General features: G+C 42.4%; 1 protein-coding gene across 1 annotated transcript in view; it reads right to left on the bottom strand.

Annotated features, from left to right (window-relative positions):
• The window catches only part of neto2a (neuropilin (NRP) and tolloid (TLL)-like 2a), a gene marked incomplete at both ends in the record, with an annotated part of 76,144 nt that overhangs the window by 49,456 nt on the left and 8,139 nt on the right, over window positions 1-18,549 (bottom strand). The window contains 2 exons of the mRNA XM_084308211.1: window positions 9,425-9,565; window positions 13,472-13,528. Coding sequence (XP_084164337.1) covers window positions 9,425-9,565; window positions 13,472-13,528 — 198 coding nt within the window. The remainder of the gene's footprint in view (window positions 1-9,424; window positions 9,566-13,471; window positions 13,529-18,549) is intronic.

Raw genomic sequence — 18,549 nt, forward strand, 5'->3', positions numbered from 1 at the left:
GGGCTTTGTGGGTCACCCCGGATAGGCGTGGATGAGGGTCTCAGCCACAGAGTCTGTAAGTGAGGGCCGGAGTCTTAAAATGTTCTTGAGGTGAAAAAAGGCTGATTTTGTGACCGATTTGATACGGGGGATAAAATGAGAGTGTGGAGTCCAGAATGGTCTGTTGTGGACTTCTGAGGAGGGGAGAATGGAGCAGCCATCGATGGTGAGGACTAGATCCCCAACCTTCCTGAGCAGTGCCATGGAAGCCACAACCATGAGCTCTGTTTTGTTACTGTTGAGTTTGAGAGAGTTTGATGACATCCAGGTTTTGAGGTCATGCAGGCAGTTCAACAGGGACTGGGGGAGGGAGCTGTGTGGAACCAGTGATCTGATAGGGTAATACCTAACTCCACCAGTCATATGGTAATACCTAACTCCACCAGTGATCTGATAGGGTAATAACTAACTCCACCAGTGATCTGATAGGGTAATAACTAACTCCACCAGTCATAGGGTAATACCTAACTCCACCAGTGATCTTTTTTTTTTGAACAAATGTTTTTTATTTACCCTTTTTTTACATAAAACCAGACACACAATACATTAACAGTAGAAATCCACAATAAATCACAGGACTATGATCTACATAATAATAACAATAATGAAAGTCCAGTACTTAAATCAAAATAAATGTAGCTCCACCAGTGATCTGATAGGGTAATACCTAACTCCACCAGTGATCTGATATGGTAATACCTAACTCCACCAGTCATAGGGTAATACCTAACTCCACTAGTGATCTGATAGGGTAATACCTAACTCCACCAGTGATCTGATATGGTAATACCTAACTCCACCAGTCATAGGGTAATACCTAACTCCACTAGTGATCTGATAGGGTAATACCTAACTCCACCAGTGATCTGATAGGGTAATACCTAACTCCACCAGTGATCTGATATGGTAATACCTAACTCCACCAGTCATAGGGTAATACCTAACTCCACTAGTGATCTGATAGGGTAATACCTAACTCCACCAGTGATCTGATAGGGTAATACCTAACTCCACCAGTCATAGGGTAATACCTAACTCCACCAGTCATCTGATAGGGTAATACCTAACTCTGTGTCCCACTCTGAACAGGGAAAAGTGATGTATGTCCTCTTGGCATATTAGCCAGAGGTTACCTGTGCTTGGTGCTTTGTCAAATTTTGATTTGGGAAAATTCCAAATTTGAAAAGATCTGAAAAAATAAGACTGCCAGAGGTTGGATTTAGTACACAAGTGAGCAAAGCTAGCAAAAGTATTATCGTTATAAAGGTCACCTAAAGAACTAAGACCCTGCCTCCCCCCACAAGGCAAATCTGGAGTTTAGCACATTTTAATAAGTCGTTGTTACATACGATATAAGCGTGGCAAGGGGAGGGAAGCGTCCGAGTTTTTAGTATTATTCACAGAGTGGATGACAAGCACCCTCTCTGATGTTCCTACGAACACACACACACACACACACACACACACACACACACACGCACACGCACACGCACACGCACACGCACACACATCACATCACATCACATCACACATGCATCAGAAACACACATACACATGCACGGACACACACACACACAGACTCATACACACCCGCATTAAATAAAAATGGCCTGACAGCATGTCGCCTTTCAGCTGGTGAAGCAAAACACACATCACAGTCAGCTGCCACACCAGGTTCACAAGTTCACAGTCAGCAGCCAAAGAAGGTTAGACTACCCAGACATATAAATACAACAAGACTACCCAGACATATAAATACAACAAGACTACCCACACATATAAATACAACAAGACTACCAACACATATAAATACAGTCTCTGTTCAACAAGACTACCCACACATATAAATACAGTGCATATTCAACAGTCTCTGTTCAAGGTCGGCTTGGGAGATTAACACACATGTGGGTGGGTGGAGGGGGGGGGGGGGGGTGCATCATCTTAGGTCCCATTAGACTGAGAGAGAGGAGAAGGGTGGGGGTGATAATACTCTACAAACGCCTCTTATATGATAACATAGCTGTGAGCTGGAGCTGTGATATGAAGCCTCTTTAGACTCTATTTTTCAGGGGACATCACATGAATAGAATAGAATAGAATCTTTATTGTCATTGTTGGTACAACGAAATTGAGTTTAGAGCATCACCACTGGCATACAAATACATACTGAATATAGCATGTACAAAATAATAATATCAATAATATAATATCAATGTCAAATGTCATTGTCAAAATAATAATATCAATAATATAATATCAATCAATGTCCCAAGTGCAATAGTGCTAGTGCAAATAAATAGTACAGTGACAGTCCAGTTGAGTTAATGGATGGAGGGGGGCGTTGGCTTGCAATGGATGGAATAGTGTATAGTGTATAGTGCAGCAATGCAACATGGTCAACAATTATGATTACAAAGACATGTGATTGCCACTTAAGTCACAATTGCATGCGATGCTGTGAGAGGTTCATCTGTGAAGCTTGGATATGAATGTGACTAACGCCGAGTACTAGAAATAGGAATAATAAAACCAGTAATCAAACCCATTGTATGTTTAATGCACACATACACGGCCTGCCTGTGTGATGTAGTCAAGGCTGTTTTGGTCAAGAGCAGTTTTGGTTTTGACCACAGAGGGAGCTCTTGAGCTATATTTAAACATGCTCTCTCTCTCTCTAGTATTCCCTGCTATTCCCTGCTATTCCCTCTTCTCTACCGATCATGTCATTCAATTAGATGTAGTGTTGGGGTTTGAAAATCCTCTTTTAGGCAAATAGTTGGGGGTTCTTAGGTAATGACTCTATATTGCTTGTATTGCACTCAGTGCAGTAGCAAAATAGTTGTTCAGTAATGACTGTTGTAACCAGTGGAGGCTGCTGACCAAATTTTTAGGTGAAGCACAAATTATTATATTATATTATATATTAAATTATATTTTTTAAACATCCCCAACGCTGCAACACCCCCATTCCTCCCAGGTGTCAGGCTCCTCATTCGCTTCCATTCATTTTGGGGACCATGTTTAAATATCATACTTGTCATATTGAAGTATAAACAAACTATACTGCTGTGATGATTTCAATAACACAGACCATTCTGAGTCAATGGTATGCAAAACTGTACATTGGAATATCTAACATGTATTTACCACCTTCCTCTGCACGAGGCCACAGATGGGTGAGAGAGAGTGTGTGTGTGTGTGTGTGTGTGTGTGTGTGTGTGTGTGTGTGTGTGTGTGTGTGTGTGTGTGTGTGTGTGTGTGTGTGTGTGTGTGTGTGTGTGTGTGTGTGTGTGTGTGTGTGTGTGTGTAATAACACGTATACTATAATCACAGGTGTATTATGGTGCAATGACTGTGTGTGGCTTGTGTCCAATAACAATAGTCCATGTATCTTTTGTGTGTGCGTGTGTTTAAGACTGTGGTCTTTGATAATGAGAATGTTATAGTTCTTCTTTCTACACATGAATGAATGAATGAATGAATGAATGAATGAATGAATGAATGAATGAATGAATGAATTGGATGAATGAATGAATGATGAATGCAAACTTTATTTAACAGATTGCAGAATGGGTACAATACAGTACGGCTCAATACACACAATTGTTAAGGGGATGCAGACCAGAGAAAGACTTTCGTCTTGTTTACATCAATTCAGTGCCACATACACACAGTCCTCATATCCCTCCTAGTTACACACAGTCATCATTATCCCTCCCATACAATACGCACAACACAACAGACTAACTCGTCTTGCTCAATACTCGTTTATGAGTTTTAAGAGACAGCACTGTAATCTCTCTCAACCAAAGCTCTACTAGTTAACAAAGATCTCCACCTTGCTATCTGAAACACTGACACCATTATCAACCTAATAATATCAACCTGATAATATTGAAACATTATCAATATAACGTTAGCTACCAACTTTAGCAGGGCTCCTAATAACACAAGATACATTTCACTATGAATTGAAAATGGGGGACCCTGATGTAAACAAGACGAAAGTCTTTATCTGGTCTGCATCTCCTTAATAATTATGTGTATTGAGCCGTACTGTATATTGTACCCATTCTGCAATCTGTTAAATAAAGTTTTCATTCATTCATGCCTTTTGAAAAGTGACATGGTCGATGTAGGAGTTATGATGCGGTTTCAATTCGGTTACAGTAACGTTACACAAACGGACATTCTAAAGCCAAGAAGACACTTACCCATAAAGACGGTATCTCGATCGATCTCATCTATCGTTGAATAGTGCAGCTTCTCCATGTGACGAGTCCGACTCGAGCCGCGTGCATTAATCCCATGGTAAATGTAAACAATATAGCATCGCGAGCCAGCTTGTTGCATCAAATTGATGTTTGGCTTTTGTCTCCCAAGTGAAGTTAGAACTACTACACTTCGGCTGGTCCAGGCTAAGCACTGCAGGCTTTCATTTTACAACAACTGAGATAAAAAAAATATATATATATATCATCAAACAGCAGTCTTTTGTGATCTAATCGATAATTCATTTGCGTGAGGATGCTGTCGAAATCCACTATTCTGTTGATGCGTGACACACGTTCCATTTTCGGGACTCCGACTCCCGACAGGTGGTCACTCAGACAGTCACCCAAGCGATTCACCCAAATAAAGTTTTCATTCATTCATTAATTTGCTGTCTCGTAATAACACAAACAGCTCACCATGAACCATGACAAGCTTAATTACGTTAGTTAGCATCCAAGCTAGCGTGATAACATTAGTAGTTATTAGCATTCCAAGCTAGAAACTGCTAGGCTGCCTGCTTATACCTGCAATAATGTTGTCATCCTCCTGGACAGATAGACTTGTTAAATCATAATATCCACAGGTGTGTTGTGCTGGTCCTCAGTAAATGTCCCGCCGCGAAAAATAAGTTGCTATTAAAGTGCTAAATGTTAGATACACTAATATAGAGGTTTCGAACGTGGCTGCTCTCAGTGCTCTGTTAATAAAAATTTCAATCAATCAATCAATCCCGCGAGGGGAGAAACAGAGCTGCAGACGTAGGAGCCATACTCTGATTGGATTTGCAAGGCTGCCAATCATTCAACCTCCGTGTATTGGATGTCAAGGGCTGTCAATCATTAAATCCTCCATTCAATGGCAAGAGTTTAACTGCACAGACCGTGCTTAGATGACATTAATAGCCTATTTTGATTGGCTATTATTTATTATTTATTTAACAATGGGTCAACCTGTGCAGATATTCTGCACGAATAATTACTGCAGGCAATACTGCAGTGCAGGCCTGCTCAGAGCTGTCAATTTTGGCCATTTTTGAAGAAAAGAAAATTCACTGGCATTTCTTTTTACAGATGAAAACATTTATAATAAAACAAATTATTATAATAATTAAAAGAAAAAAAAAATATATATATATATAGGTATATGTAAATTAATAATAATTATGATATATGAGTGCATTTGTATTTCACGTGTTGTCATAGAGAAACCTCCACTGGTTGTAACATAATCTTGATTAATTTTAGTAGGGGTTTGATGAGAGGATTCTTAGACTCCCAGCTTTGATGCATCCAGGTATTTTAGAACTGGCAAACAAAACCCAACCCTAGGTAGATTAATTATTAATTCATGGAACCCGTTCTAGTGACTGTCTGGTGCCCTGAGTTTGCTCTGAACAGGGTGAATTTGTGTTCCACTATGATGCCCCTCTAGCTCATGGAATGAACTCCAACAGTCCTTAAAGCTTAAGATTCTCCTCTCTGTTGCAGAGTTTAAAACCTTGATTGATTGATTGAAAACTTTATTAACAGATTGCAGAATGGGTACAATACAGTACAGCTCAATACACACAATTGTTAAGGGGATGCAGACCAGAGAAAGACTTTCGTCTTGTTTACATCAGGGTCCGCCATTTTCAATTCATCATAACATAATATGACATACACGACATACAGATAGACAGATGTACAGTATCTATACATTTATGACATACCAGATTTGCAAATACAGTACTGTTTGTGATAATAGTCTAGAAAAGAGAGTATATACATTTGATGTCGAAACTGTACATTGGAGGAGGTTGGGTAGGTGGGGTGGGGTTGGGTGGGTGGGTGGGGGGACTGTACATTGGAGGTGGTTGGGTGGATGGGGTGGGGTTGGGTGGGTGGGTGGGGGAACTGTACATTGGAGGTGGTTGGGTGGGTGGGGTGGGGGTGGGGGGTTGGGTAGGAGGGGTGGGTGGGGGACACTGTACAACTGTGTCCCTTCCTGACAAAAGAAGCCACCCAACTCCTCGTCCAATCAACAGTCATCTCCCGCCTCGACTACTGCAACGCACTGCTAGCTGGCCTCCCGGCCTCTGCCACCAAGCCTCTTCAACTCATTCAAAACGCAGCGGCCCGCCTGATCTCAAACCTACCGAAGTCGGCCCATGTCACCCCACTTCTTAGGGACCTGCACTGGCTCCCCATTGCTGCACGTATCCGCTTCGAGGCCCTCGACCTAGCATACCGTGCGGCAAAGGGAACCGCTCCCGCCTACCTCCGGTCAATGGTCTCTAACTACACACCCTACGCTCTGCATCTTCTGGCCACCTCAGACCTACTCCTATCTAAGCTCCCGGAGGGTCATCAAAGAGAAGCCGCCTATTCTCAGTCCTTGCCCCACAATGGTGGAATGAACTACCCACCCCAGTTAGGATAGCCGAATCCCGTCCAATCTTTCGCCGTCGACTAAAGACTCACTTCTTCAACCATTATCTGAAATGATAATAAAAAAATAAAAATAAATTTAACCCCGACTAACCTTACTGTCATGCACTTGTCCTAATAAACTAATATGGTATATTGACTTGAACAAGACTGTTAGATCAACCCTGAAAACTGAAAATATCGGTGATAATAGTTAATTCAAAATAAGGCTTTAATAAGTGAACTGTAGCATGCATTACAGGGACTTTCAGAGTACATTCCGGAGGAACCTTCAGGCAAAACCTCTCTAATGATAAGGTTGTTTACACAGTTGTAGAGGCGCCATGGCCATTGAATCATTACACAAGCCCTATTAAGGGAAGGTTAAAAGGTCTGAAGTCATCAGACCTCCTCGTTGTTGAAACTGGAAGAAGACACCAACAAGGAAGTCAGGGGGGGCTGACCAGCCTCCCCCAGAAGGTCAGCTAAGGAGAAACACCATGTGTGGAAGCAAGGAAACTATGGGGGGAGAAGACGCCAACTCATCAACATACCACGGCCCCCCCGGTTGCTGCAGGCACCCACACGACAAGGACATGTTGGGGCAGATAGCCCCAACAAGAAGACCGCCTGTTTTTAGATACTTGTGATTGGTTGAACTAGTTTAAGAATAGTGAGGTCATTTAATCTATAAGTATTGGAACAGTAAGGAGAGGGAGGCCAGGCCAGCTCATAACCCGCCACGACCGTTCCCCAGGGGGTCTGAGTCCTGCGCCTCCATCACCCACCGACCATGGTTCCACTTTGTCGCTACGTAAGTAAACTGTATATATAATCACTGTTGGTGATAACTTAGAGGAAGATGTCTATCTTAGACCAGGTTTACCATGTGGCGGCAAACAAGTACTATTGGTCTATTTCATACATAACATGAATACTATTAATGTGCAAGACTGTCTTGATGTGAGAGCCACCGTGTCTGGGCTATTGTGATTAACCTCATCAATCCTTTTGTACAATCATGTATTATGCTGAATACATTTCCTGTATGTAACTAATGCATTTATCCACTCTGGGCCGCGCTGCAAATAAATGAGTTTGGACCATAGCTCCTGTTGTCTGGCTATACACGGTTATTTCTCATCTGACTAAGTCAGATGAGGACCATGGTTCTATGTCGCTCTCCTTTTCTCCATCCAGTTAGCAACCTCATTGTGCTGCAATTAACCGTAGATATTCATTAAGAATACACGACACTAACCTACACTGTAACACGCAACACTTTGATAAACATTGTTACTCAGCTGATAGAGTTGTACCCTTCTTGCTGTCTTGTCGTACAGAACTTGTAAGTCGCTTTGGATAAAAGCGTCAGCTAAATGTAAATGTAAATGTAAATGTACAAGCAAAACTGTACATTGGAATATTGACAAACCCATACTTGGTCATTTACTGTACATTGGAGGGGGTTGGGTTAGGACATTTACAGGGGCCAGTTTCGAATTGCCAACCTTTGTCAGTCAAGTTGTACATTTGTTTTAATTGATTGTTATCCTTACTTGTCTCTGTATGTAAACTCGACGTGACTGTAAATGAGGGAAACCTCAGTTGCCTTTCGAGTTTAAATAAAGGTTTGAAATAAAATAAAATATGATGTCTACTATGACACGTCATAATGGCTGCTGTGATAATCTATGCAGTGAAAAGAGGTTGGTTGGATGGTTTCTCGGTTATCAGACGAATGCCAGACTGCTGTGCGCCAGTGAGTAAATAAATAGCTTAGGTAAATAAATATATAAAACCCTGTCAGTCACACTAACAACATTCATTAAGATAAGATACGATAGACCTATTCATCACCGTGTGGAAATTCGGGCGCCATAACAGCAACAGGAGAAGGACAGGCAGAGAGGTACAGGCATGGTAATAGAATTTCAAATAAAATAAAATAAAGAATAAGAATAAGATAATAATAATAATAATAATAATAATAATAATAATAATAATAATAATAATAATAATAATAATAATAATAATAATAATAATAATAATAATAATAATAATAATAATAATAATAATAATAATAATAATAATAAATGTTATTTATAAGGCGCCTTTCAGGACACTCAAGGTCGCCGAGATTATAGAGATAATAAAAATATAAATATCTGACCTGCAACTGGTAAACAGGTAAACTGAGTAAACAGGTGAGACAGTATGTGTATACTCTATCAATAATTTCACTATGTGCATATGTACAGCCCACACTGAATGAACGAATGAATGAATATATGAGTTATTAGATTCAAATGTATTGCTTTAACTTGAGTATTTGTCTTTTTGACTCCACTGCACAGGAAAAGTACAAAAAACATCCCACTTTGTACTGCACTACATTTATTTTACACCTGTAGTTACTAATTACATTAAAGAAATGGTTCAGCATTATAGAACAGGTGAACTATTCAGAAAGGGAAGGTTTTAACAGCTGTAACAGTTCCAAGTCAGTTTTACCTTGATACAAGATTGATGCCACAATCTTGATTTAACCTTTGGAATGTTCTCTCAAAATTATTTTCTGTTTTCAGCTTTCAGTTCTTACAATTATATCTCAATATGAGATTGTACACCTCAAAGGGTTAATCTCAATAGAACATAATGGTTAAACATGCTCCTTCTACCATCTCTAGAAAAAGCCTTACCTTCCAGGATGTAAACACACTCCTTGTTGGGCGGGTAGGTAGTGGGGTAACTGGGCGAGGTGAACACCCCTCCGTTGATGTTGCGAACCCACGTTCCACAGTCATTCTGGTTGGGCATCTGAGCTCCATGTTCAAGAGAGTCTGAGCAAAGAGAGACACACAGAGCATTGAAGGACGGGTGGAGAAGTGGTGATGGTGATAGGAAGCAGGACACTAGGGAGGAAAGGAAGGAAGGACGGCTGGTATGGAGAGATAGATGAATGAAAGGCAGAGGGAAGCTTTTTTTGGATCCACTTTATCTCCTCCTGTTTTTCTGTGTTTTTCCTCCCATCCCAATTTTAGACGTTATGCCAATTCCCCCCTCCCCTTCCTGGTCGTTGCGCGCATGTGCCCCCCACTGGTCGGTCTAGGGAGCCCTGAAGTCGATCACATGCTTCCTCCGATACATAGGAGACAGCCAGCAGCCTCTTTTCACCTGCCAGCGCGGACTCTCATTGGTGAAGTGTAACGCGTGGGAGGTCACACTACCTTCACCATTTCCCTCCCTCGCTGTGCAGGCACCCCGACCGACCTGTAGGAGTCGCTGTTTACAATGACCAGATTACCACCCACCCCCACCGGCTTCTGCCAATTGTGTTAGTATGACGGCCGGCCAAGCCGGAGGCAACGCTGATAGCCGGATTCGATACCAGTGTCTCTCGCGTTGGTGACGAGCGCTTAGTCCGCTGCGCCACCCAGCCGCCCGGCATGGGGAAGCTTTAAGCAAACTCTTCCCAAATTAAAATGTATTTAACAGACCGTGTATAATGAACATCAAAGAGGAAACCTTAAGACTGATGCATTATTCAGAGATAACAAATATTACATAGATAATATATATAGCCACACAGAGCACTATATATATATAAATCACAGGACGAGTGTGAGATTACATTGACAGTTGACTAAAACAGCAGAACAGAGCAGGGCAGATGAGAGGTTATGGAACACCAGATGAGGAGGTTATGGAACACCAGATGAGACGTTATGGAACACCAGATGAAGAGGTTATGGAACACCAGATGAGACGTTATGGAACACCAGATGAGACGTTATGGAACACCAGATGAGGAGGTATGGAACACCAGATGAGGAGGTTATAGAAGACCAGATGAGGAGGTTATGGAACACCAGATGAGGAGGTTATGGAACACCAGATGAGACGTTATGGAACACCAGATGAGGAGGTTATGGAACACCAGATGAGGAGGTTATGGAACACCAGATGAGGAGGTTATGGAACACCAGATGAGACGTTATGGAACACCAGATGAGAGGTTATGGAACACCAGATGAGAGGTTATAGAACACCAGATGAGGAGGTTATGGAACACCAGATGAGGAGGTTATGGAACACCAGATGAGGAGGTTATGGAACACCAGATGAGACGTTATGGAACACCAGATGAGGAGGTTATGGAACACCAGATGAGACGTTATGGAACACCAGATGAGACGTTATGGAACACCAGATGAGACGTTATGGAACACCAGATGAGGAGGTTATGGAACACCAGATGAGAGGTTATGGAACACCAGATGAGACGTTATGGAACACCAGATGAGAGGTTATGGAACACCAGATGAGACGTTATGGAACACCAGATGAGGAGGTTATGGAACACCAGATGAGGAGGTTATAGAACACCAGATGAGGAGGTTATGGAACACCAGATGAGACGTTATGGAACACCAGATGAGGAGGTTATGGAACACCAGATGAGACGTTATGGAACACCAGATGAGGAGGTTATGGAACACCAGATGAGGAGGTTATGGAACACCAGATGAGGAGGTTATGGAACACCAGATGAGGAGGTTATGGAACACCAGATGAGGAGGTTATGGAACACCAGATGAGGAGGTTATGGAACACCAGATGAGGAGGTTATGGAACACCAGATGAGACGTTATGGAACACCAGATGAGGAGGTTATGGAACACCAGATGAGACGTTATGGAACACCAGATGAGGAGGTTATGGAACACCAGATGAGACGTTATGGAACACCAGATGAGGAGGTTATGGAACACCAGATGAGGAGGTTAAGGAACACCAGATGAGGAGGTTATGGAACACCAGATGAGGAGGTTATGGAACACCAGATGAGGAGGTTATGGAACACCAGATGAGGAGGTTATGGAACACCAGATGAGGAGGTTATGGAACACCAGATGAGACGTTATGGAACACCAGATGAGGAGGTTGTGGAACAGCAGATGAGGAGGTTATGGAACACCAGATGAGACGTTATGGAACACCAGATGAGATGTTATGGAACACCAGATGAGGAGGTTATGGAACACCAGATGAGATGTTATGGAACACCAGATGAGATGTTATGGAACACCAGATGAGATGTTATGGAACACCAGATGAGGAGGTTATGGAACACCAGATGAGGAGGTTATGGAACACCAGATGAGGAGGTTATGGAACACCAGATGAGATGTTATGGAACACCAGATGAGGAGGTTATGGAACACCAGATGAGGAGGTTATGGAACACCAGATGAGGAGGTTATGGAACACCAGATGAGGAGGTTATGGAACACCAGATGAGGAGGTTATGGAACACCAGATGAGGAGGTTATGGAACACCAGATGAGACGTTATGGAACACCAGATGAGGAGGTTATGGAACACCAGATGAGACGTTATGGAACACCAGATGAGGAGGTTATGGAACACCAGATGAGGAGGTTATGGAACACCAGATGAGACGTTATGGAACACCAGATGAGGAGGTTATGGAACACCAGATGAGACGTTATGGAACACCAGATGAGACGTTATGGAACACCAGATGAGAGGTTATGGAACACCAGATGAGGAGGTTATGGAACACCAGATGAGGAGGTTATGGAACACCAGATGAGGAGGTTAGGAGGTTATGGAACACCAGATGAGAGGTTATGGAACACCAGATGAGGAGGTTATGGAACACCAGATGAGATGTTATGGAACACCAGATGAGACGTTATGGAACACCAGATGAGGAGGTTATGGAACACCAGATGAGGAGGTTATGGAACACCAGATGAGGAGGTTAAGGAACACCAGATGAGGAGGTTATGGAACACCAGATGAGGAGGTTATGGAACACCAGATGAGGAGGTTATGGAACACCAGATGAGGAGGTTATGGAACACCAGATGAGGAGGTTAAGGAACACCAGATGAGGAGGTTATGGAACACCAGATGAGGAGGTTATGGAACACCAGATGAGATGTTATGGAACACCAGATGAGACGTTATGGAACACCAGATGAGATGTTATGGAACACCAGATGAGGAGGTTATGGAACACCAGATGAGATGTTATGGAACACCAGATGAGGAGGTTATGGAACACCAGATGAGATGTTATGGAACACCAGATGAGGAGGTTATGGAACACCAGATGAGGAGGTTATGGAACACCAGATGAGATGTTATGGAACACCAGATGAGGAGGTTATGGAACACCAGATGAGGAGGTTATGGAACACCAGATGAGGAGGTTATGGAACACCAGATGAGGAGGTTATGGAACACCAGATGAGACGTTATGGAACACCAGATGAGATGTTATGGAACACCAGATGAGACGTTATGGAACACCAGATGAGACGTTATGGAACACCAGATGAGACGTTATGGAACACGAGATGAGGAGGTTATGGAACACCAGATGAGGAGGTTATGGAACACCAGATGAAACGTTATGGAACACCAGATGAGGAGGTTATGGAACACCAGATGAGGAGGTTATGGAACACCAGATGAGGAGGTTATGGAACACCAGATGAGACGTTATGGAACACCAGATGAGATGTTATGGAACACCAGATGAGACGTTATGGAACACCAGATGAGAGGTTATGGAACACCAGATGAGGAGGTTATGGAACACCAGATGAGGAGGTTGGCCGGTCGACTACGGCTCCTTTCGACCGATTAGTCGACTAATCGGGGTCAGCCCTAGTGGGTACACATGGTGGTGTTCCACAGGGGGTCCAGCCTACCTTTGGTTCTCTGTGCCAGAGCGACGGCCTCGTCTATCAGCAAGAAGAGGATCCAGGCTGAAACACACAGAGACGTTATATAGTGGCGGCTTTATGAAAGAAAAAAACAAACAAAAATAATAATAGAAAAATAAAACCGTGAAATAACAAGCCATTGAAAACAGTTTGGCGATGTGTTATATATAGATTACAATCGATCCATCTCAAACGCTGCACTCTTTTCCAAGGGAAGCAAAGCAACAGTTGTGAATGGTTATCATCATCACTCAGTTCACAATAGTTCACTCAGATCTCTTACTTCTTACTGGTTATTCTTTGGTCACTCATCTACAGACTACTTGCACCTGTTATTGATTTACTGTGTTAGGGCTTACATGTCGTTTACAGATCAAATTATAATTTTGTATGTGTTTTATAAGGGAACATATATCATATATATATATCGGTGATCCTCTTTGGAGGAATCAGTGTGGATTGTGGGGGTGAGCTTGGGAGAGCGTCTGTCAGTGTATAAGTGCATTTGTTGTCCTGTTTTTTGTTTTGTTATGTATTGTATTGTATGTTTTGTATCCTATGTTAAGGACCCCCTCGAAAACGAGATAGCATATCTCAAGGGGTTTATCCTTCCAATAGATTTCAAAATAAATTTCAAATGGAAGATCGAGAAAAGACGGGGGGGCTTGAGACAGGTACATTACTATGAGGAATCGCAAGTAACATGATGTAGATCAGGGGTCAGCAACCTTTTTGACATGGAGTGCCTGTTTGAAATATAGTTGTAACTAGTGTGCCTCAACAATATTCCATGCATCGTAATTTTTTTTTCTCATAATCAGGTATTTTTAATGATAATTTTTACATTATTACATCATTATTGTTATTGTTATTATTAACAATATTATTATGATGGTTGTATCAACCCTAAATCTGAGTTGGGGGGGGGAATGCAATGCAGACAAACAGCTGCATACAGTGCGACCATTTCACTCACATTTGCCCATTCATTTTTGGACACATCACACACCATCGGTGTGTGTACTGTACATGTGCTGTCATAGCTCCACCTACAGGCCTAATGGAGAACACCAGGAGAACACTAGGATGTGAATGGAGGGTGAATGTGAGGTATATCGTGTAAATAAGTTTTGATTGATCGCAAGACTACACTGTAAAAAAATATTATAATAAGTTACCAGAACTTAAAAATATTGAGTTCAGTTACTGTGCATTAAGGTTTCAGTTTTCAATCCATAATAAGTTAACAGAAAAAGAAGTACACAACCACATTATTTCAACCTAATAAAACTATGTTTATTGTCATTGTTTTAAGAACACAAGTTGACTTGGTAATACTCACAAAAATGGCTTTTAACATGTGCAATGTTCAATGAAATAGAAAAATAAATAATAAAATGTGTTGATTAATCCCACTGGTCACAATGGTGACCGTAATAATGTTTTTGTTATAAGGCTCTGTTACTGAATGATGTAGCAATGTATTTCCAGCTAAATTGAAATAATAAACAAATAAAGGGTCTCAATTAAATATGGGGTAGTAAAAAGAACCTGTGGGAGGATTTCAACAAGATAAATGCGACAACAGTGCAAAATATTTCACTATAATATTTCAAAGCAAAAAAAAAGAAATGCTGCCCCCTGTGCCTATGAAAATGCCCTGCGTGCCTAGGGTTGCCCAACTACTGTATATTCCTTAACCCTTTCACTGCCGCACTGCCAAACGGTTAACCCTTTCACTGTGACAATACACAGAAGGTTTAACCCTTTCACTGCCACACAGCGGCAGGTTAACCCTTTCACCGCCACACTACAGAAGGTTAAACCCTTTACTATCACACTACCGACGGTATGAAGCACCTGGTGATGCGCGTTGAAGTTGTGTACTTCTCAGGGGAGATTTAAAAAAAGCCTTAAAGGATAAAATTATTCAGGAGTACAGTTTTGAGTAAAACATCAAACATTTGTTTTTTTCTTTAAAAAAAATTAGATCTTGCAGCATATTTTTAGTTTTTCTTTCTTATATTAAAATATATTTAGTTTTTAAGAATTTGTAAAGGATAGACAAAAATAAGCATGTGCTTCAGCCTATTCCTTTTTTTCGGTCGTTGATTTTGGATTTTGTGTGTTTGAATATGTACATTTGTGATTTTTTAAATCACATTTTTTAAATTTGCAAGTCGACACGGGTGTGTTTGATTTGTCTGTAAACAAGACCGAAAAATAAATAAACTTCATTCATTCATTCACACCTGGTGGTGATGATACTGTATGAAACACCTGGTGATGATACTGTATGAAACACCTGGTGATGATACTGTATGAAACACCTGGTGATGATACTGTATGAAACACCTGGTGATGATGATACTGTATGAAACACCTGGTGATGATACTGTATGAAACACCTGGTGATGATACTGTATGAAACACCTGGTGATGATACTGTATGAAACACCTGGTGATGATGATACTGTATGAAACACCTGGTGATGATACTGTATGAAACACCTGGTACTGTATGAAACACCTGGTGATGATACTGTATGAAACACCTGGTACTGTATGAAACACCTGGTGATGATACTGTATGAAACACCTGGTGGTGGTGGTGGTGGTGGTAGTGGTGGTAGTGGTAGTGGTGGTGGTGGTAGTGGTGGTGGTGGTAGTGGTAGTGGTGGTGGTGGTAGTGGTGGTGGTGGTGGTGGTGGTAGTGGTGGTAGTGGTGGTGGTGGTAGTGGTGGTGGTGGTGGTGGTAGTGGTGGTAGTGGTAGTGGTGGTGGTGGTAGTGGTGGTGGTGGTGGTGGTGGTAGTGGTAGTGGTGGTAGTGGTAGTGGTAGTGGTGGTAGTGGTAGTGGTGGTGGTGGTAGTGGTGGTGGTGGTGGTGGTGGTAGTGGTAGTGGTGGTGGTGGTGGTGGTGGTGATGGTGCAACACTTATCCCAGCCATCTCAAGAAACTTGAAAGTTTACAAAAAATAATACTACGAGTAGTGTCATGGTCCGGGTTTAATATTCCATCGCTTTGGTCTCCTGAGGCTTGCTGATTTGAATGGACACCAAAATGCATCAATTATGTATCAAGTTGTAAACAACATGAATCACAGACTGTCTGAGCTTGTCCCAGTCTGCCGTCCACTACACATCCATAGCACTTGGAATAAGCATCTTATCTTTGGCAAGATGAGAAAACTCAAATGTGCTAGCCTAAGCCCACAGATCTGGAACGAGCTCGACGAGAGTCTGAAACAGTCAAAATCCATCTCAACCTTCAAAAGATCACTGAAAGAGGAATTGCTCACATCATATCTCTAAATAGAATCCATACTTAGGAATATTAATAGTCTGTATTTATGTATCTATGTTGTATGTATGTTTATAGTAGGTGTGTATGTATGTTTTTGTTTGTTATAATTTGTGATCAGGCTCCCCCTCCAAAAGCTTTAAATAGCTTCTTGGGAGACCTGGCACACGCACACAATCTCGACAATCATGTTCTCACCATGAAGATATGTATATATATATCGTGTGTGTGTGTGTGAATAAATTCATTAATTCATTCATGGTAGTGGTCTGGTAGTGGTGGTGGTGGTAGTAGTGATGAGCACACGCTCATCACAGACAAGCTGGATGTGGCCAATTACTTAAACATTTTCTTCACAAACATAGCCACAACACTGGTAAATAAACTACCCTCCCACTCAGGGCATTTTGGGGTAGAACACATCCTAGCCTACTACAATAACCTAGGGGTCCGCAAAGATGTTTTCAAACTAGAAATGGTAACAACAGGAATGGGAGTGGCTGGCTCTGCGCTGACATGGCTGACATCATACCTCAATGACCGCTCCTACCAAGTGTCATGGAGAGGGACCCTGTCGGCCACCCGCCCCCTGCGGACGGGTGTCCCCCAGGGCTCGGTCCTAGGACCCCTTCTCTTCTCCCTCTACACTAAATCACTGGGTAACATTATCACGTCTCATGGCTTGTCGTATCATTGTTATGCCGATGATACTCAACTCTTCCTCTCCTTCCCTTCCTCAGATATCCACGTCTCTGAGCGGATCTCGGCCTGTCTGTCCGACATCTCCGCCTGGATGACGACCAACCACCTCAAACTGAACCTAAGCAAAACAGAATTGCTCCACCTGCCGGCCAAATCCTCCCCCCTGACCGACCTTTCCATCACAGTCGAGAATGCAGCTGTGATCGCGTCCCCGACCGCCAAGAACCTTGGTGTTGAACTTCTCTGCTCACATCGCAGCGACAACCAGAACCTGCAGATTCCTCCTGAGCAACGTCAGAAGGATCCGCCCCTTCCTGACAAAAGAAGCCACCCAATTCCTCATCCAATCAACAGTCATCTCCCGCCTCGACTACTGAAACTCACTGCTTGCTGGCCTCCCGGCCACTGCCACCAAGCCTCTTCAACTCATTCAGAACGCAGCGGCCCGCCTGATCTACCGAAGTCGGCCCATGTCACCCCACTTCTTAGGGACCTGCACTGGCTCCCCATTGCTGCACAAATCCGCTTCAAGGCCCTCGACCTGGCATACCATGCGGCAAAGGGAACCGCTCCCGCCTACCTCCAGTCGATGGTCTCTAACTACACACCATCAAGACCCCTACGCTCTGCATCTTCTGGCCATCTCAGACCCACTCCTATCCGAGCTCCGGGAGGGTCATCAAGGAGAAGCCGCCTATTCTCAGTCCTTGCCCCACAATGGTGGAATGAACTACCCACCCCAGTTAGGACAGCCGAAACCCGTCCAATCTTTCGCCGTCGACTAAAGACGCACTTCTTCAACCATTATCTGAAATAAATAAAAATAAAATAAATAAAATAACGAACCCTAACTAACCTCACTGTCATGCACTTGTTCTAATAAACCTACACTGTAGCACTCAATAAACCTACACTGTAGCACTCAACACTTTGATGAACATTGTTACTCAGCTGATAGAGTTGTGCCCTTCCTGATGACTTGTCATACAGAACTTGTAAGTCTCTTTGGATAAAAACTTCAGCTAAATGACTAAATGTAAATGTAAATGTAAACAGCTGA

Source organism: Notolepis coatsorum, assembly GCF_963971535.1.
Source record: "Notolepis coatsorum genome assembly, chromosome: 2".
NCBI classification, from domain to species: domain Eukaryota; kingdom Metazoa; phylum Chordata; class Actinopteri; order Aulopiformes; family Paralepididae; genus Notolepis; species Notolepis coatsorum.